General features: G+C 41.5%; 1 protein-coding gene across 2 annotated transcripts in view; it reads left to right on the top strand.

Moving 5' to 3' along the window:
• TMED8 (transmembrane p24 trafficking protein family member 8) overlaps nt 1-20,618 on the top strand; it is a gene marked incomplete at both ends in the record, with an annotated part of 28,279 nt that extends 7,661 nt beyond the window's left edge. The window contains 5 exons of one of the 2 annotated variants that reach the window (XM_080941765.1): nt 9,792-9,873; nt 15,468-15,597; nt 17,466-17,592; nt 17,792-18,097; nt 20,401-20,618. In XM_080941765.1, coding sequence (XP_080797891.1) covers nt 9,792-9,873; nt 15,468-15,597; nt 17,466-17,592; nt 17,792-18,097; nt 20,401-20,618 — 863 coding nt within the window. Of the gene's footprint in view, nt 1-9,791; nt 9,874-15,449; nt 15,598-17,465; nt 17,593-17,791; nt 18,098-20,400 lie in introns of both variants that reach the window. The other variant, XM_080941764.1, reaches the window with a different exon arrangement.
• Between the last annotated feature and the right edge of the window lie 392 nt (nt 20,619-21,010).

The raw sequence follows: 21,010 nt of genomic DNA, 5'->3' as shown, positions 1-21,010 counted from the left end.
AAAGAAAACAAAAACCAAAGCACATACCTCCCCAAATCTATGGCCACCCCACTCAGTCCCACTTCAAGAAGGTCTACTCACCTTCCAAGGCCTTCACTCTGGGGTGCAAGTTCCTTACGCATGAACCTGTACACAGACATAACCATATCCAGACCATAGCAGTTACCACAGAGTGACTAGCTCAAATATGCATACAAAACCTTATTCAGATTGTATATATTATTGAGAGAAAATAAAGGGCATCTACACAAATAAAAGGCCTTGGTTATGTAAGGAGTTGGAGACCAGCCTGGCAAGAGTCAGTCTTTCTGTCATATATACAAGTACACGGAAGCATGTTTCTTATTTAGTGGAATACTAAGATTATAACGACGCCATTTAGTCCCCAGGTTGCTTGTGACTGAAATGCAGCATCAGGAGCAATCCCAGAAGAGTTTTGGTGTTTTCTTCAGGGGTGGAAATGGACAGGTGTACACATAAGTGAATCATGTCAAGCAGCGAAAGGCTTGCTTCGCAGAGTAGCTGGATCCTAAGCAGTATGAGAAGGCTTACCGTGTTTTACTCTATTCCATTTCGTCACAGTTCACAGATAATGGCAGCCTTTACAAATAGAAATCTGAGCAAGCGTGTCAGCACCATTTCTGTAGTCCTGGGTGCTCACGTCTTACTGTGGTTACACTCTGGTAATTCTCTCACAGTGGCCCAAGAATTTATTGTTACATGTTAGTGGTGATCTGTGATCAGCGGTCATTGATGCTAATATGAAACTTGTTCTGGGGCATCACAAATGGCTCTCATGTAACCTGACAGTCTTATACAAACAGATGTCTTAAGTGAGGCCAAGGGTGGCTGGTGTATGGAAATGACTCAGAGAGCAGAACAAGTTATCAAGTCTCTGCTGGAGCAATAAGGATGATCAGGATGAGGCCAGGATGCCATGGGCGCTCCTAAGTTTAAATTTTGAATGCAGACAAATCCTATCTAGGGGTTTTTGGTGAATTTGTTGTTTCAAGCAGCAGAAGCCAATTCTGATTGCTTTAAGCAGAGAGAGGATTTGTTAGAAGGATAAGGAAGATTCACTAGATTGAGGGGGGACAGAGGGAGGGATGGAGGTGTCCAGAGGCCAGAGAAGACCCATGCAGCCAGTGCTCTAGATGATGCTAGAATTCTGCTCGTATGCCAAACCTGTTTCAGGTCCCAGGCAGGGGATATTAGGTTATGTGCCTGTCTCCTGACATCTTTACAGTGTATGAAATAGCCAGTCTCCTTCAGGGGGATGGTTGGGTGTTTGAAAGCCAAAAGGCTGACAAATGACTCCTGCATTTGCTGTCCTGAGGGACCTGCAGATAGAATTTATATAAGCACTGAGGTCTGTTGAGGTCAGCTGTAGATGTACCTACCAGCTATTCTACAAGGGAAGACGGGGACTTCAGATCCGCACCATCAAATTAGACGTGAGTCCTCAGCAAGGCTCCAGGGCATGTCACACAGGTAGTTTTTTAGCCCTTAGGAAAGAAAATAAATGGTGCTTAGAAGCCTGCACCATTGTATCAAAAACAAATTTGGCCACCTAGTTATTGCCCAATTGTGGCCTCCAAAATCTGTCTCAAATATCTATTAGTTAGGTCCTCTGTCTTCTGTGAGTTTCTGCAGAAGCCTTCTGTCTGATCTGGTATCCACCCTTACTGAAGGCTTACCCAAATTTGACCACTCTAACATTTCAGGGCTGGAAAGGTGGCTCAGTGGTTAAGAATACTTACTGCTCTTCTAAAGGTCTTGAGTTGAGTTCCCAGCATGTATATGGCATCTCACAACAGTCATACCATTTTCTGGTATGCAGATGTACTTGCAGGAAAAGTTTGCATATACATAAAATAAATAAATAAATAAGTATAAAAGTAAATAAATAAAATGCACTTTGTTTTTTTAAAAAAAGTCAGGAAGAACTGAATGAAATTAATGAAATCTACTTTCTCAAGGTCTTTTAGTGGATGGTTGGACGGGTGTTGAACCCATGGCTTGATACATGCTAGGTAGATGATCTGCCACTGAGTGTCTCAGTTACCTGTTTGTATCTTTGCTATGGCTTCTAGCCATACTACTAAACTGCAGAGATAGTGTGTGTGTGTGTGTGTGTGTGTGTGTGTGTGTGCGCGTGTGCGCGTGTGCGTGCGTGTGTGCACACTTTGGCTTATTTCATTTCCTTTGCCTGCAGTGTCCTTTCCATTTGACTTGGCTGGGTCCTATTACTCATTAAGACAGTTAATTTTCATCTGTTTCAGGAAGCCTTTGATACTTGTCCTCTTTGTTAAGTGTTTAATCTAGTTAATTATTCTGTCTAGATAATATGCATTTACAGTTACCTGCTTGCCAGTTTTCATTATCTGAGTCTTTGAAGGCACACATTTAACTCTGTTCACGGCATGGGACATAGTATCTGGCACGTAGCAAGGGCCTAGTAAAGGTCTGTCGAATAGAGGTAGTCATTAACTCAAGTTCTTTCCTTTTTTTTAAAATTCAATTTATGTGACTCCTGTGTATTATACAAAATGTCTGCTGGAGTGATGTCTGAAGGACAGACTCTGTGCTTTATTCTAAGTGGATGAAAGAGCAGAGCTGGGGAGATTACCTAGGAAAGTGCTTGCTGTGTGATTAGGAGGACCTGAGTTCAGATCCCTAATACCATGGCATTAATACCAGGTATGTTGACATACAACTGTAAACCCCAGTGCTGGGAAAGAGGAGATAGGTTTGCTGGCCAGCCAGTCCAGCGAAACTGATGAACTACAGTAAGAGCCTATCTCAAAAAGTCAGGTAGAAGCCAGAGAGATGGCTCATGGGTAAAAGCATTTGTCCCATAAGCATGATGATAGAATCCGCAGAACCCAGGTACAAAGCGGATGCAGCGGCGCACGTCGATATCCCAGGACTTCTGTGCTGTGGTCCGTGGCAGGTGTGGGAGAATTACCCAGAAGCTCCAGGGCCAGCCAACCTGGAGTACACAGCACAGCAGGAAGCAGCAGCAGGAGGCACCTCCCCTCAAAACAAGGTGGAGGGCAAGAACCACTCCTGAGAGATTTCCTCTGACCACCACACTTCCTCAGGAGCATACATACATGTACTCACATGTCATACACACATACATATGTACAAACACACAAATTAAAAAAAGGTAGAGGACTGAGTTTGGTGGTGGATATCTTTAATCCCAGCACTTGGGAGGTAGAAGCAGGTAGATCTCTGTGAGTTCGAGGCCATTCTGGTCTACTTAGCGAGTTCCAGGCCATCTAGTAGTACTTAGAGGGACCCTATCTCAAAAAATAAAAGGTGATTGAATACACTTGATGTTGACTTCTGTTCTCCACATACACATATACATGCATGAACCTGCACACATCCATTTGCACACATGCAAACACCTACACACATAACACACACATACACAAAAGAGTTGCTGTCATTGCTGAGTGAGAAGGTAGGCTAATGTTATGGTATAAGCTTTTTTTTTTTTTTAAGGCAAATTATTTTATATGTATTAAGGGTTTGTTTTCATGTAATTTATCAAAAGATTGTAAGTTAAAATAGTGTGTCATAATTTGTCTAGCAGATTGGTAAAGATTATGTACATATTATGATATGGAAAATGGTCACATTTATTTCCTGCTAACAGAAGTGAAATCTGGAGGGAAACTGAATAGTGGGTATGAAAATTTTATTTCCAAGGATTGCTAATAAAGAAGTAAAAGATAGATATATGCATCCATGTGCTCTAACTTAATAAAATAAACACAAATGAAAAATATATGAGTTCTTTATCTTGTTGCTGTGATAAAAGACCCTTATGTGAGAAAGAATTTATTTTTGCTTACAATTCAATGGTACAAGTCTATCATGGTGAGTTTCTTAGTTACTTTTCTATTGCTGTAAAGAAATATTATGACCAAGGCAACTTACAAAGGAAAACATTTAATTTGGGGGCTTGCTTACAGTTTCAGAGGGTAAGTCTATGGATGTCATGTTGTGGAGCATGAAAGCAAGCAGGCACTGGAGAAGTAGCTGAGAGCTTACATCTGACCCACAAGCCTGAGACAGAGAAAGAAGGGTGTGTGTAGGTAACTGGGAATGACACAAATCTTTTGAAACATCAAAGCCCACCCCCATTGACACATTTCCTCCAACAAGATCACACCCCCTAATTCTTCCCAAACAATTCCACCTGCTGTGGACCAAGCATTCAAGCCTATGAGTCTATGGGGCCATTTCATTCATATCATCATAGGGAGGACGTTGTAGTGGCAGGAGCTTGAGGTGCTGGTCAAGTGGTCAAGTTGCATCCAGAGTCAGGAAACAAGGCAATGAATGCTCAGTATTTTAAAATGCAGTTTATGATTCAAACCCAGGGGACAGTGACACATATTTTTAGAGTGGGCCTTTTCACTCCAGCTAACACAACCAAGATAATCCTTCCCAGACAAACCCAGAGACTAACCTAATCTAGATAATTCCTCATTGGCTTTCACAGATGCTTGTCTCACAGGTGATTCTAGATAAGTTTTATCGGATACAAATGTATCAACTTATCAAGTTAACAATCAGGAATAACTCACAGATACCAAGTTGGGTCGATGGTAAACAAATGCAGTCCCAGCAATTCAAGAAGCTGGGGTCAGATGAGTACTTGAGTCCAAAAGCTGAAGACCAGCCTGGTCAACATAATGAGACCCTGTCTCACAGAAAGAAAAATAAGGAAACAGTCATCATGTGTTGAATTCTATCAATTTCCTAAATGGTTTGCAAACTGGATTCTGATGTTGAATTGTGGGAAAACAGGTATCCTCTTATTGTTGCCACAAAAGCAAAATGATGGGTGATCCCTGCCAAAGATGGCAGCCTGGCAAAAATGTGAAATATACACAAGGCACTATAGCATTAATGGTGAAAAATTGGAAATATCACTGATGTGCCACATTAGGGATGAGAGTATGTTATATATGCCCATTGTCTTAGTTAGAGTTTCTATTGCTGTGAAGAAACATCATGACCAAGGCAACTCTTATAAAGGACAACATTTTTCTTGGGTCTGGCTTACAGGTTCAGAGGTTCAGTCCATTATCAAGGTGGGAGCATGGCAGCATCCAGGCAGGCATGGTGCAGGAGGAGCTGAGGGTTCTACATCTTGATCCTAAGGCAGCCAGGAGGAGACTCTAATTCCATATTGGGTAGAGTCTGAATATAGGAGCCTCAAAGCCTAGTAACATACTTTCTCCAACAAGGCCACACCTACTCCAATAAAGCCACATTTTCTAATAGTGCCACTTCCAGGGCCAAGCATATTCAAACTACCACATTAATCAACTATTTCATTTTAAAACACACATGAAATAATATTAGGCTCTTGAAATACTGTTACTTGTTTTGTTTTTGTGGCTTTTTTGAGACAGGGTCATCCTATGACTTCAGTCCAGCCTCAAGTTCTTGATTCTCCTGCCTTAGCCTCCCAAATTAGTATGTTTTCATGAATGACTGACTTCTTTATCATTAAGTAATAGTCTTGGTTGTCCTTTGTGATACCTTTGGCTTGATATTTGTATGCTTATATGTGTGTGTTTGATCGATTAATTCTTGGTTTTATAGTCTTGTGGGTTTTTGAAACAAGGTCTTGTTGTGACCCAGGCTGGTGTTGAATTTACAACAGTCCTTGACATCCCAAATGTGGGGATTATAGGAGTTCACCACCATGTCCAGCTCGAATCCATGTCATCTCCTACAGGTCTAGCCAGCTGCATTCTCTCGGTTACCATTTGCACAAGGTATCCTTTCTCACCCTTTTACCTCCAGCCTACGTAGTTCATGCATCTGAGGTGTAGCACTTGTGAAGACCACGATGTGAATGTCTTTATGTATGCCTCAGTCCAGTTTGTGCTACGGTAACCAGGTTGGATAATATATACTCCCAGTTTTTCAGCATTTAAAATTTAACCCATTTCAGGCATATGAGGCAGGGTCTCTATTTTTGAGCTTCTCCTGTCTGCCTTGCCATGCCAGATTGAATCCAGGGCCCTGTTCACTCTAGGCAAGCATTCTGTCTTCCTCAGCCTGAGATTGGATCATTTATAGTGAACAAAGCTTTATTTCTTACAGTTCTATAGGAAATCCAAGGTCACATGCAGCAAGGGCCTTCTTGCTGATGGACACAGGCCAAAGTACAAAAGAACAGGTGATAAAAAAGTTGGGGGAAGGGAAACTGAACTCATTCTTTCACCAGCAGCTCATGCACTCTAGAGCTAATGGAGTCATCCCATTCCTGAGCGGCCCAAGAAAAAGAGCTGGTGCTCATTAGAGTGGTGTCTGCCTCCAGGTCTGAGTGGGGCAGTGGTAAAGTGAGCCTACAACTTAAGCTGTAAGCACGGCTGATGGGTCCCGTCGAAGGGGAACACAGGAGCCCCTTTAAGGAGCTATCACTGGCAAGGTTAGCAAAATGCAGTCATTGTTCACCCATTTTTCTAATTACTTTGCCAATCGGTACAGAATTAACCCTTTGTCTTCCTCTTTTTCTCTCCCTTTGTTTATTTTTATTGTACCCTGTGTAGCCCAGGCTGGCCTTAGTTCAAGATCCTCAGCCTCTTGAAAGCATCAAGCATACCTGGTTCTGCCTTTCTTTTATGAGTCTCCCATGCAATTTATGAGTAGCCATGTAATGCATGTGGGGAATCTTTTCTGGTAGAAGAATTCTTCTCACTTATACACATTCAAAGTGCTAGTCTAAGGAAAAAGCGTTTTTTAGTTTCTAATGGAATTAGACAGTTTTAGACACTGATCATGGACATTTTCCAAAGTCATTAGATGAAAGATACAATCATTTAGAGCAATGGTATGTCTCTTTTTTTAATCAACCACAAACCAAGTTCATGACCAATGCTCACTAGCATTTGATGCCTGTCTTCTTTTAGGAATAGACACTGAAGGGCATAGCAAATGTGCCCATATAGGCACATGTACATGCTACATACAAGCCTGTTTATATGTATGAATACATTTCTGAAATGCTTTGTATCAAATAGTTAACAGTGGTTGTCTTGGTTTAGTAGATTTATGCTTGATTGCTGTTGCTTTGTGGTTATTTTGCTTATCTGTATGTTTTGGTTTTCCTAAAGTAAATAATAGAATATATTAAAATGTTTTAAAGAAAACAAATTAGAAAGATGAATGAAAATTTGTATCTGTATTTTATTATACAATAAACAGTTATGAGTATAACTTAAATTAATTTGAATTAATAATATGGGTGTATAAAATCTAAATTCAAGTTTAAAATTCCATTATTTTTCCAAAGTTTATCTCAAAAATAGAGCATAAGAGGGAGTAGACTTAGAGAAAATTTATGTTTAGAAGCTAAGGGAAACCTGGTTGATGTATTTAGAACAAATTTGCAGTTTAAGAACAAAACTAGTGTCTGGATAGTGTTATTCTCAGAAATATGAGATTAGTGAACTCCACAGGGATTAGGAGATCCTGGGGTGGTGTAGGGGGGAGCTGTGTGTTTTAGTTCCTTCCTTTGAGGGAACAGTGGGAAAGCAGACTCAGCTGAGGTGGAGACCGCAGCCTGGGGAGAGGGGCTGAGTGGGCAACTGGAGTAGGACTCATTCTGAAGCAGCTTTCCAAGTCTGCACAGGGGAGACACTTGTGAGCCTGATACCTCAGCAGAGTTGAGCTGCAGGTGGGAGCATCAGGGGGGCTCTTCCTGTCAGCTTCTTTAGTGGGAGGAATTTGGGGTGACGTGGACTGAGCAGTTTTTCTGGGGATGAGATTGCCAGCCAACATAAAGAACAATGAGATCATGTCATGGAGAAATGAGACTGGGTCAAGGTTAGATCATGGACACTTCCCTTGTCTTCACTTTTATGTTTCTACAAATGCTCAGCGCTTAAGACATACTTTGTTACACTGTATTTTTTTTTTATTAGGAAGTAGACTTGGGGCTTTAGTTTCTTTGACCTTAAGTAGAGGGGCTTAGAATAGGGAATGTGTAAATGCACTGACCTGTGTGCACAAGGAGAGTCTCAAGGAGTGAGCCAGAAAGATGATTAAGAATCCTAAATAAATAGTGGAGAGCAACCTAGGAAGACACCTGATGTTAACTTAAGATGTCCACACTCATGCATACACATGCATGTGTCCACACATGTGAATACAGGCTCATCCACGCACAAACACTATACATATATACACATGGAAAAAAGAAGAAAATCAACTGTATGTGTCTTTGTGTGTCATGTTTTCTTTATTCATCTGATGGGCATCCAGTTCTATGACTTGGATAGTTTTATAGTAAGTGTGTGCAGGTATCCCCAGAATGTGCTTAGATTCCTGTGGGTCAGTTACCCCATGGTACTTTATCTAGAACATATAATAGTTGGACTTTTAGTTAGTTAGTTGGTTAGTTAATTAGTTAGTTAATTTAAATGTCTGTGTATGTATGTGTTCTATGTGTGTGAACAGAGGCCAGAAGAGAGTAAAATGTCCTTTGTTACACTCTATCTGTTTTTTTTTTTCTTCATTAGAATCTCTCCCTGAACCTGGAGCTCTTGTTTTCTTGGCTAGGATGAAGCCAGAAAGTCCCAGAAATGTTCCTGTCTCCATCTTCCTTGGAGCCAGAATTACAGGGGTACATAGGATGCCTGGCTTGTTATATGGGAGCTGAGATCCAGACTCTAGTCCTCCTCTTGAGTTTGCAGCAAGAGCTCGTAACCACTCCAGCCCTTCTATTTTGCATTGTTTGAAGACTCATTGATTTCCATAGTGGTTTTATTATTTTCTAATCTTATCAGCAATATATAAACAAACCACCTGCCTCCTCACAAGCTTTTGTTATTTTGTGGGGATTTTTGATAATCTCAATTTCAATCTGGAAGAAATCAAATCTCATTGTAGTTTTGATTTGCATTTTCCTGATGGCTAAAGTGTTGTACATTTTTTTTTTCTTTACTGGCTATGTGTGCCTCTTGTCTTAAGAACTATCTATTCATTTGTCCATGTACTATTTAGATTATTTCTCTCTCTCTCTCTCTCTCTCTCTCTCTCTTTCTGTGTGTGTATGTGTGTGTGTGTGTCTGTCTGTCTGTCTGTTTGTATGTTCTAGACATTAATCCCCTCTTGGTAGGCTGTCTCTTTACTGTGAAAATTGTCTCTTTGCTGTGTTGAAGCTTTTTCATTCCTTGCAGCTCCATTTGTTAGTTCTTGCTAGCATTCCCTGGGCTGTTGAGCCTTTTCAGAAAACTGTTGCCACACCTGTATCTTGAACCATTTTCCCTTTGCTTCCTGTAGCAATTTCAAATTTTTCATTCTTGTATAATCTTTGAACTGTTTCTAATTGATTTTTAAAAAGATTTTGTTCTTATTTTACATATATGAATGTTAATGCCAGTGTGTATGGAAGTGCACCATGCGTGTGCAGTGCCCGGGAGCTGGAGTTTCAGACATTTGTGACCTGCCATGTGGGTGTTGGGAACCAAACCCAGGTGCTCTGGAAGATCGGCCAGTGCTTTTAACCTCTGAGCCATCTCTCCAGCCCCTTGAAGTGATTTTTATAAACGGTGAGATATAGATATATGCTTGACACAATGACTTTTTTTAGACAGTGTCTTAGGTATCCCAGGCTGGCCTTGAACTCTTTATGTAGCTAAGGCTGGCCTTGAACTCCTGATCTTCCTGCTTCGGCCTGTCAAGAACTGAATTATAGGTGTGTGTTAGTGTTTCCTCTTACATATCAAATTCTTTCCGTGGTTTTCTAGAGAAGGAAGATCTGGAAAACACCAAAATCAACTCTCGGCTGACTTCTGCCTCTGATCCAGCACCCCAGGCCTCACCCTACAGGTAGGGACAAGCAACTGCTTGGGATAAAATGCTGCTGGAAGATTTGTCCTGACACTGAAGGAACTGGTGAGGAAGGTGGCAGTAGCTCTAAGGGGTGAGGCATTCGCAGGTTTTTAAATGTCATTTTTCAGGTTAAACATTTAGGTTGCCAATCTTTTTTATACTGTGTATATTTTATTTTACATGTATGTGTGAGTGCCTTCGAGTACATATGTGTACATGTTCATGTGCATATCTAATGCCTACAGGAGCCACAAGAGGGACTCACATTCCCTGCAGTCAGGGTTCTAGGTAGTTGTGAGCTGCCTGAGCTGGGTGCTGGGAACCAAACTGAGTTCCTGTGAAGGAGCAGCTCTTAACCGACTCATTTCTCCAGCCACTCGGTTTTCTTCTCTGTCCATCTCATCCACCCACTGTTGCTGCTATGCATGTAGTAGAAAGGAAGGGTCATATTGGGTCGTAGCATTTCAGGAAGCCATGAGTCACCGTGGAACACAGAAGTCTGCCTTCACTAAGTATCCCAACCCAGTAGCTCAGTTTCTGTGCAGTGCTGCCTGGTAGAGCCTGTGGTCTCTGCCCTGTGCAAACACCAGACATGGCTGGGGATTCAAAAGAGTTAAACATCTCATGCTTCCAGAGCTGTATTCAGTTCTTTCTCTTCTGCATATGAAATGATTTATAATGTAGTTGGGGATAATGTAATAAGTAACCATGCTTTGTTTGAATGCTCTCAATAATAATAGAAATGATGTTTTATGAAATAGTTGTTTGCTAAATATCATGGTTTAAAATGCATTATCTTCAATTCTTATAACTCAATAAAACAGGTATCGTTCCCTGTTGTTAAAGTGAGGAGAGTGAAATGGTGAGATCTGTGCTTGGTGCCGGGCCCCACAGCTGTAGCTCCTCATCATGACCGATAGTAGAGACTTAAGTTCTGCACTTAGGAAGGCTACGCTGTTATATGCAGAAGTCTTCCTTGAGGCTTTCTTTTGCTGTGTGTTTTGTCTATATGTATATCTGTGCACCATAAGGCCTGCCTGGAGTCCACAGAGTCTAGAAGAAGGTACTGGAGTGACAGACAGTTGTGAGCCACCATGTGAGCCCTAGGAATCACACCTGGGTCTTCTGCAAGAGTGGCCAGTGCTCTTAACCACTGAGCCATCTCTCCATCCCCTCAAGGTTTTAATGACATGGAGTAAGTAGCTTATGCTCTTGACCTTCCCTAAGGTGAGGGACTTTTCATCTTCCTGTTACAGTCTCTTAGGTATGAGGGGGTCTTTAAAGGATGGGTCTAGAGCAGAGAACTGTTGAAAGTAAGTTTCTTGAAAATCATATGACATTCTTAGACAAAATGGTTTAATTTTAAAGTTTTGTTTATAAATGTGGGAGCTAAGAAGCCCTGCACCTGTGTTTCATGTCTGGAAAATAGAAACAATGGTTTTCTAGCTTTTCTGGTGAGGCTGTGTGCCTGGCCAGCTTCTCCCCATCCCTCAGGTTAGTCTCCCTGGTCTGGGGCAGTATAAGCTACAAGATTTAATTAACTTAGAAGGGTTTTTAAAACATAGTCTATCACTGGCATCAACTAGAAACTTCTCTTTCCCAAAATAACCTTTGCTAATTCTTTAGACCATAAAATTCTAATGTGAGAGCTGGAGAGATGGTTCAGTGGTTAAGAGCACTGACTGCTCTTCCAGAGGTCCTGAGTTCAAATTCCAGCAACCACATGGTGGCTCACAACCATCTGTAATGGGATCTGATGCCCTCTTCTGGTGTGTTTGAAGGAAGACATAGTGTACTCACATACATAAAATAAATATTTAAAAAATTCTAATGTGAATATTAAATTCACATGGATATTACAAGCCTTCTTCAAAGTATTTTTAAATTGGTATTAGGTGGCTTAGTGGTTAAGAGCACTTGCTTGCTCTATAGTCATGAAGTCTGGGGTTGAGATCCCAGCATCCACATAACACTTTGGGCATGTCTGCCAATAAGGGAACAGAGGGAAGAGGATCTGCTGGGCTTGCTGGCTTTCAGCCTACCTGAAATGTGAGCCACGGCTTCAGGTAGAGACTCTGCCTTAAAGGAACATGCAGAGAGTAATTGAGAAGGTCACATGTCACATCTGACACTCTCTTCTGGCTGCTGTGCACACATAAGCGCACCTGCACAGCACATGCATATGAACTCACATAGTACACACAAATAAATACATATATGTACATAAAAGAAAGCTTAAAAATATTTTATAAGTAAAACTGTTCGTCCAAGGTAGCATATACTCAGGCAAAGAAGAGGCTTGTTGGTTTTAGATGCAACATATAATAATATTAGGTTAATAATTCTGCTGAGCTCTGAGAGTGTCAGTCTTCCCAGTAGTACAAATGATAGGCTGATCCAAGATTACTACTGTTCCCCTTTAACTCTTCAGCAGGCAGGAGATGGCTGCTGTTTGCTCACCCCACAGACATTCGTTGTCCACCTGAGACTCTCCTTGGTTCCAAAACCTGAAGATGAACTGAATAGTCCAGGGCACTGTGTCATGGATCTGCTGAGGGTGGCAAGCAGAAAACAAACGTGTAGCTTGTTTCATTACCTGTGAAATGTGCTATTATATATATAACCGAGAAAGGGGAAAAGTCCTCCAGCTAGAGTGTAATGGGGTCCCCAACACTAGGATATCAGAAGCCTGCACCGTCAATGAGAAGATAAGCAAAACCAGAATTACCCCCCAGCAAAAAATAACTGCAAGAAAACATGAATGTCTCTAATCTGGCACTGTGTCAGGGCTAAAAAAAACCCTGAGAATAGGAACCTCACCCTGTAGGTATGTTTTCTGACTAGTGTGGTCTAGACAGAACACTTGAACAGTTTTCCCCAGTTTATAGTATTCCACACATCGGCTGAAGCCCACACAGACCAGTGAGAGAGCTTGGTACACGCTTTGATATTGTACCTTTATTATACCCTGTGTTTCAGCTGTAGTAAATTTTAAGACAAATGTGTATCTTGCAGTCAACAAAAAGTGGTTCATATGATGTCAGCTCATGGCAAGTGCAGTGGAGGATGCTGGGAAGTCATTCAAACAGGGGCATGGAGGAACCCTCTCAGAAAGCGATCCTCAAGGGAAGAGCTGAGGGGAGCATGCAGTAAGTTATCCAGAGGAAACTTCTTGTGTCTGAAGCTACAGTGTGTGCAAAGGCTCCCCTAGGAGTTGCTTGACATGCTGAGGTCTGTTAAAGATCCAAGCAGTCACTGTTGGTGAGTGACTTGGGCAGAGTGGTTCAGGTGATAAGGTCAGAGTTCCGAGAATCTTAAGTTCCATATTCACGGTTGGTTTGGGAGACCAAAACATCTTGCCTTCTAGTAAAGGGACAACAAAAAACCAAAACAAACAAACAAAAAAAAGGGTTGAGGTATCTGGGTTTCTAAGAATTAAAATGGGTTCACCCATTTCCCGTGTACACTAGATGATTTAAGCAAGCTTGATTTTGAGTCATATTTCTCAGTTGTTCTGAGGTGGGCTGGCATGACTTGGGTATTCTAAAAGATACCTATTTTTATTTGAAGAAGACATAATCTAGAAATTAAAAAAATGATTTTTTTATTTATACAATTGAGGAAAACTGATATTCTGAAAGCCAGGATCTCTTGAATGTTTACACTTTTAATAATTAGTGAAGACTTCAAGAATTTATTTTTTACTGTATTAGAGCTAAATGCGGTGGCGCACACCTATCATCCTGGCATTCAGGAGGCTGAGACAGGAGGATCGCTACAAGTTCGGGGTCAATGTAGGCTACAGTATAAAACATGGTCTTAAAAGACCTCCAGATTTTTAAAAATCATATTAGAAATTAAGACCTAAAGTTATAATATTGTTATTTTACTCATTTGAAAACAGTAATTAACTTATTACATAGTAGTATAAATAGTATGTTTTTAATGAAAAATAATCAACTTCAAAAGCAAATATAGTACAGTAAGTCAGTATAAATCCTTTTACTGTCTGGCTTAATAAAAGCCAATTGAATTTTTACCTCCGCATCTTGACTTGCTCTGCTGTATTGTTGCACGGCAGGAAGTTTCTGGAAAATTCCACTGACTACTTCAGAAAATGAAGAAAATAAAATGGTATTAGTATTCTGAAAAGTTTTAATGTGTCAGACTCTCCCAAGGGGTTCTAAGTACTGCAGGGGTCCCCAGACTGTGCTATAAAAATAAAATTTGTTATGTCTTATCAGCAGTAGATTTTCAGAGTGTCTGGGGACTGTGCTGCTGCCCTGGCTAGTTACTTTCTGGTCTGTCTAAAGCCAGCAGAAATGAAAGGCAGCACAACTCACCCGTTTCATGACCTTGTCCTCAGGAGACATGAACACACCCATCTGCTCACCCCTGGTCCAGCACCAAGGACACAAACAGTCCTGCCCAAGTGTAGCCACTGAGTTTAGCTGGAACGTGGAGATGGGCAACCAGTGCAGAAACGGTCTCAGTCCTCCAGCTCTTGTTAATTTCCCATCTGCCCTTGCAATCAACCAGCACTTTCTGTTCAGTGGCCAGTGTCTGGCCCAGGTAGCCTCATCTCTGTGACTTTTGTGTAGAAACAACTGGGAGTCCCAACTGTGTATAAGAATTCTGGTTGGAGCAAGTAGCGAGTGAAGAATAAAGCCATCCCAAAGAAGAGGAGAGCAGGGGGCTGAATGCTGAAGAGTGGAGACTAGAGTTTGCGTGCCACTCGTCCTGCAAATGCTTCAACCTACGTTCGCAGGGGTCTGATGCCCTCTTCTGGCCTCTGTATGAACACAGGTGCCCTGTGTACAAACATACACACACACACCACACACACTATACACACACACACCACACACACACTATACACACACACACCACACACACACTATACACACACTATACACACACACACCACACATACACTATACACATACACACCACACACACTATACACACACACACCACACACACACTATACACACACACACCACACATACACTATACACACACACACACACGCGCGCACACACACGAGAGAGAGAGAGAGAGAGAGAGAGAGAGAGAGAGAGAGAGAGAGAGAGAGCAGAATGATGATTACCAGGAGTTGGCACACAGGGAGTAGAATGTTGACAGAATAAATAAGATCAAGAGGTCTCTGCCAGCATGGTCACTATACTTAATAATGATACATTTATACTCAAAAAATATGAAGAGTAAATTAGAATGTACTTATACTACAAAAAGTAAGTATGTGGAGTAATGAATATATTGACTCCTTTAATCATTTTACAAAACCTACATATATTACAGCATCATACTATATGCCACAAACATGTTGAGCCAACCCTGAGTGCATCTGATGACTGAGCTGTGTTTGCTGTGGCTCTGGGGCCTGGGGCCTGGCTTTTCCAGTTCGTGCCCTCACTGAGAGTCAGTGGTCAGCTAAAGTGACAGGGGTCTAAGTGCAGAACTCAGGAGGGGTTGGGTGTCTTTTGAATGCTGTTTATTTCAGGGTTCCTCCAGAAGAATTATGACTCTTTAAAGACCCCTTGAACTGACATGTTTTCTTCCTCTGAGAGGCCACAGATGGTATCTCCAGTGAGTAAGGATACCACAGAAGAACTACAGAAAGCGGCTGGTGCTTCAGAGGTTCAGGCTCCGGGGGAGCAGGCGTCACTGCCAGCGGGCCAGACCCAGGTTCTCAGTGAGGTAGGGCATACTCAGGCTCACTCTTAGGGAAAAGGCCAGCTTCTGGCACCCACACTTAGGCACGTACTGGGTGGGTTGGAAGAAGCACTATCGAGACTGTGGCTCTCAGAATTCACTGTCACTCCCAGCAGGCATGTCCAACTTTTGGGCATTGGAACATATCATCATCTATAAAGTTCACACTTGAGAACTGCATTGTTAGGTTACAGAAAATGTTTTTTGGAAAAAACCTCAGTGTTTTAAGTAACTTTGGGCTTCATGCAGCCCAGGGGACATGGGCTAGGCACTCCTGTAAGGCATTTCCTTTTTAATTGTTTGGAGAATAATTACTGTCTCTCCCGCATAGCCTGTCACACAAAAAATGAAGTGTCAGAACAGATATCTCATGTTCTCTAAGACCTTAACGTGAACAGCCTGAAATCATTGACTTTAGCTGCATTATGGAGTCTCCTCTATTTCTGTGGAGTCTATAGGAGTGGTGTCATACTGGTGATTCCTTGGACCTAGGCAGGGCAGGTGGGGATGGTTTATGTTAGTATTTGCATTGTTAGTGAGATGTAATTAGAATTTTTACCAATAAAGGCATCAAGCATTATACCTTTCACATAATGCTTGGTAGTTTAAACTTTATTTACTGCTGATCACACCCCATTGAGATAAACACTAGTGTCCTTATTTAGCAATTGTGGAAACTAAGGCTAAAAGCTTTACTAAGACTCTGCTGCTAATTAAGTGGTAAATTACATCTACAGTGTTAACTGAAGGGTTCCTTTAAACTTGGTAGCCAAGGTCTGGTTTGCTTTACTTAGCTGTGTGGATGAGAAGGAGAGGGTTTGGCCTCTGAAACAGATCTTGTGAGAACACAGCCTGGGAGGATTACAACTTGATTTACTTGAACAAGTACAATTCCAGTCTCTCTGATGGGATTGCTGACTCACTGGTGTGCTCTCCCCCGGCGGGCAGCAGGTATAGATTTCTTGTTGAGTTGCCTACCAGCTGGGAAGGAACAGGAAATAAAGGCAAAAGGACATGAAACAAGGAACACAACATAAGAGATTAAGAGGGAAATCATTCTAGATTGCAAGAGGGCTGTTTGCATCCCGTTTGTATCCTTTTATGCAAGTTGGGTATCTGGCAGCAAATACACTGTTCAAACAGAACAGTGCTATGGCTGGCTTAAGGTGAAATTGTAGTTTATATGAGAACATTGTTGAGCTAGAGAGATGGCTCCCTGATTCAGTAGTTAAAGTGGTTTCTGCTTTTCCAGAGGACCTGTGTTTGGTTCTCAGCATTCATATCAGGTGGCTCACGAATGCCTGTAACTCTTGCTCCAGTGTATCTAATGTCCTCTTCTGTCCTCTGCAGGTGTCCATACATAGGTGACAGCATACACACACACACACACACACCTTGAAGAACATTGCTAGTGAAATGGGGAGGGGGCAACTTATAACCTGAAGGGTAAATTAGGGAGAAATAGGAAAAGGATACAGAGGGATGGAAAGAACATGGAAGGAAGAGAACCTTTGATATAAAATGATGCTTGCAATTGGGAATGTGTCGGAAACATTGATGTAGGATAAGCTGTGAGAATATTTGTGGGGAAGATTTTGTAGATGGTCTGGAGAAAAACAAAACAACACTTTTTCTAAAGTTGCAAACACAGGGAAGAAAAATCTTTAGGGGACATTTTGGTGATGTTAAAAAGTAGAATTCAGGGTTATCTTGCACTTGGCAGAAAGAATGTTGATTAGCACACTTAACTTTCTGAATGCAGCATCAGGGAAGAGGCGGGGCAGCCTGCATTTGGAAAGATGCTAATTGGAATCTGACATCATAAGCCCTCTAACCAGAATTCTGTTGTGTAGATGGCCAAGTACCAAGCTCCACAGCGACCTGAAGACACGGTTATGATCCAGTCTGAGCACACTGGGGCTATAGATGTTCTTTCCTCAGACTTGGAATCTGCAGATCTTCTGGGGGACCACCGGAAAGGTGAGACCCTTGGAAGCATAGAAAATAGTTTCTTCATTTCCAGTAGATGCTTGAAGGATGGAAGACAGAAAGAAGGAAAGAAAACTAGTGAAGGGCAGTGGTAGAAGCCCTTAGAAAGAATATTGTATGTTAACATAGCAAAATGCTGGGCCAGGGGCGTTTCCCCATCTTCTCAGTAGTAAGCTGTCTGTCCTTTCAGTCTCTCCACCTCTGATGGCTCCTCCGTGCATCTGGACCTTTGCCAAAGTGAAGGAGTTCAAAAGCAAGCTGGGCAAGGAGAAGAACAGCCGTCTGGTAGTGAAGCGGGGAGAAGTCGTCACCATCCGGGTCCCCACCCATCCTGAGGGAAAGCGCGTCTGCTGGGAATTCGCAACTGATGACTATGATATTGGTTTTGGAGTTTATTTTGACTGGACCCCAGTAACCAGCACTGATATAACTGTGCAGGTCAGTGATTCCAGTGAGGACGAGGATGAGGAAGAGGAGGAAGAGGAGGAAATTGAAGGTAAGTTTAATTTTCATTCATTTTCCTCTACCTAATTGCTAGTGGCTTCTTCATGGATTGTAGCATTTCTCTTCCCACTAAGAATGCAAGGCAGCATTGCAGGCTGATGGGTCTGTAGTGATGCTTTAGTGGACCCTTTCCCTTTTCCCCTCCCCTCTACTCCCTCTTTTAACAAGTATCTAGTTATTTCCCCTTTCTCCATGTGTGTGAATGGGCAGAAGCGTTTTCAGATCACATTGGAACTCAAGATGATTTTTTTTTTCTCTGTTTGTAATATTTATTCTTGACTTTAAGCCACACCCTGTGGCTTAAGCTAAAAGTACCCCACTCTTCTTTCTCCCTTCTTTCTTCCAAACTGCCATTGCTAGCTGGATGCAAATTCTTTGCTTCATGTTAAGAGTAGTGGTCTCTGTTTCATTCTTTAATCCTCTAAAAACATTTTTTTAACTATTGTGTTTTATGTGCATATTTTGCCTACTCATATGTCTGTGTACCTGCCTGTGGAGGTCAGAAGAGGGCATCAGATCCATTGGACCTGAAGTTTTAGATGGTTGTGAACCACCACATGGGTGCTGGGACTTGAGCTCTCTGGAAGAGCAGCCAGTGCTCTTAAGCACTGAGCCATTGTTCAAGGCCCGCCCTGCTCCGTTCTTGTTATGTGTTGTGTCTACTCAAGATGTGACAAATAGAGAGGAATCTAGAAGTAACCTCTAAGCTTTTGTTGTAGTCCTTGGCTTTGATGTATGACCATGAATCATTTTCTTTACTTGCTTTTTCAAGTTTTCCAGGAAGTACATATGATTTAGGGATGAGGGGAACTTTTTTTTTTCTTACTTGCTACTTTTCAGGACACTGGAAGTTTTAGAGTTACATTATACAATGTGTCTATCTGCATTTCCTTTCTGTTAGCTACTCCTTTCATGTACTGTAAGGATTTCCAGGTTTTTATTCTCTTAAGTAGCTTTTCTGCATTGGAAACTAGACACTTGTAAGGTTATTGGGCTGGATCATGGTTTCTCAAAGGAGGTACTGCTGTTTGTTTATTATTGGACTCTGGGCTACTGGATGCCAGTTTCATTCCACAGTCATGTTGATAACCAAGATCTCTGGACTTTCCCTAGTGCATGTAGGAAGACAATAGAGTTCCCATGTGAGAACCACTCTCTTACCTTCAGGCAGGATGTATTCAGTCTATAAACTCATATCTAAACTCTGCCCTTGGGGACTAGAGAGATGGCTCGGTGGTTAAGATCACTGACTGCAAACAACTCACAGACTGTAGGAAGTCCAAGAAATAAAGAAAACAAAACAAAACAAAAAAATCTTTACACAACAAGAAAACTTTGACTATTTTCATGTTACATTTTGTTTTGCATGTACTTTGTGCTCATTGTAACTATTGGGTTTTCGATGCATACTGTCAAACCTTTAAAAAGACCAAGTACTGACTATTCATATAGATGTATGTAAAAATTATTTTAAAATCTGAAAAAAAAGTACTGACAAAAATGTATTGTATAATTTTATGCAAAAATGCTTGAAATCTGTACATTTATCTTTGTTTTGTAAAATAAAGATGTTAAAAAAAAAAGAAAAATGAACCTCTTAAGACTAATAAATATAAAACCATAAATATGTTGGATAAAATTTCCAAGTATGGTATAATTATGAGGAATATTTTAGGTTTCTTGCTTCTGTTCTTTTCTCTTCAGATAGGTAATTGTTATATGCTAATTTATAAGAATGATTTAGAGGAAAATTACTGGAATTGTTATGATGAAAGTAGAAATCCAAATCAACATTGAAAAATTAGAGTTAAGTTCATTACAAATGACGAGTGAACACAAAAGTAAAGCTCTAACATATGTCTAAAGACATTGTCAATAGAAACCAAACTTTTGTTTTTCTAATAATAGCAAAGTAGACATAAGGCTATGTTTGGAAAACGACTCTGTAGCTGACACAGTACATGCCAAGATTTTGAAAATGAGCTGTTATTTATCTCTGGTCTTTTTAATGCTATTTAACTCTATTAACAAGTGTCATTAAATCATTCAACCCTCAAATCTATTTTGACATTAACAGACCTGAAAGAATGGAGAAAAAAAAAATCACTGACTGCTCTTCTAGAAGTCCTGAGATCAATTCCCAGCAATCACATGGTGGCTCACGACCATCTGTGATGAGATCTGATGCCCTCTTTTGGTGTGTCTGAGGACAGCTACACTGTACTCATATAAATAAATAAATAAATCTTAAAAAAACAAAACAAAAAACTAGACTCTGCCCTTTTGCTCCTACAGAACCCGTTCCTGTGGGAGATGTAGAGAGAGGCTCCAGAAGTTCTCTACGAGGCCGCTACGGGGAGGTCATGCCTGTGTACCGGCGGGACAGCCACCGAGATGTGCAAGCTGGCAGCCATGACTACCCTGGGGAGGGTATCTACTTGCTCAAGTTTGATAACTCGTACTCCTTGCTACGCAACAAGACTCTCTACTTCCATATCTATTACACTAGCTGAAGGATGCTGGGCTAGGGCAGGCTGTGTTTGCTGGCTGAAGCGGGCTGCCAGCTGGTGCCTCTTGTGTATAAGCAAGAGCCTAAAGTTCTGTGTGGGGGCTCTGAGGCCTCGTGCCCTGCCTGGCATGCCTGACTATTGACCCCATGTAGCTTTCCCCTTTCTTGGCTTCTGCAGATGGTGGTGTAGTGCTCCTGTTCTGTGGTCCCTGACTCACACTCTTGTTTCTGACTCCAGCAAAAACCCTCTCAGAAGGCCCCTATGAGGTAAAAGCCTAACGTGAAGTAGAAGGATATCTTTTAAAAAGTTGATTCGCTCTGGTAAAGCTCATCATTCAGGTTGCTGCTCACTCTTCTCCAGAGCTTGGAATGCCATTGTGCTTAGCAGCGCCTACC

The sequence above is a fragment of the Micromys minutus genome (genome assembly GCF_963924665.1).
Source record: "Micromys minutus genome assembly, chromosome: 1".
NCBI classification, from domain to species: Eukaryota; Metazoa; Chordata; class Mammalia; order Rodentia; family Muridae; genus Micromys; species Micromys minutus.
This window is presented reverse-complemented; position numbering and strand designations above follow the sequence as displayed.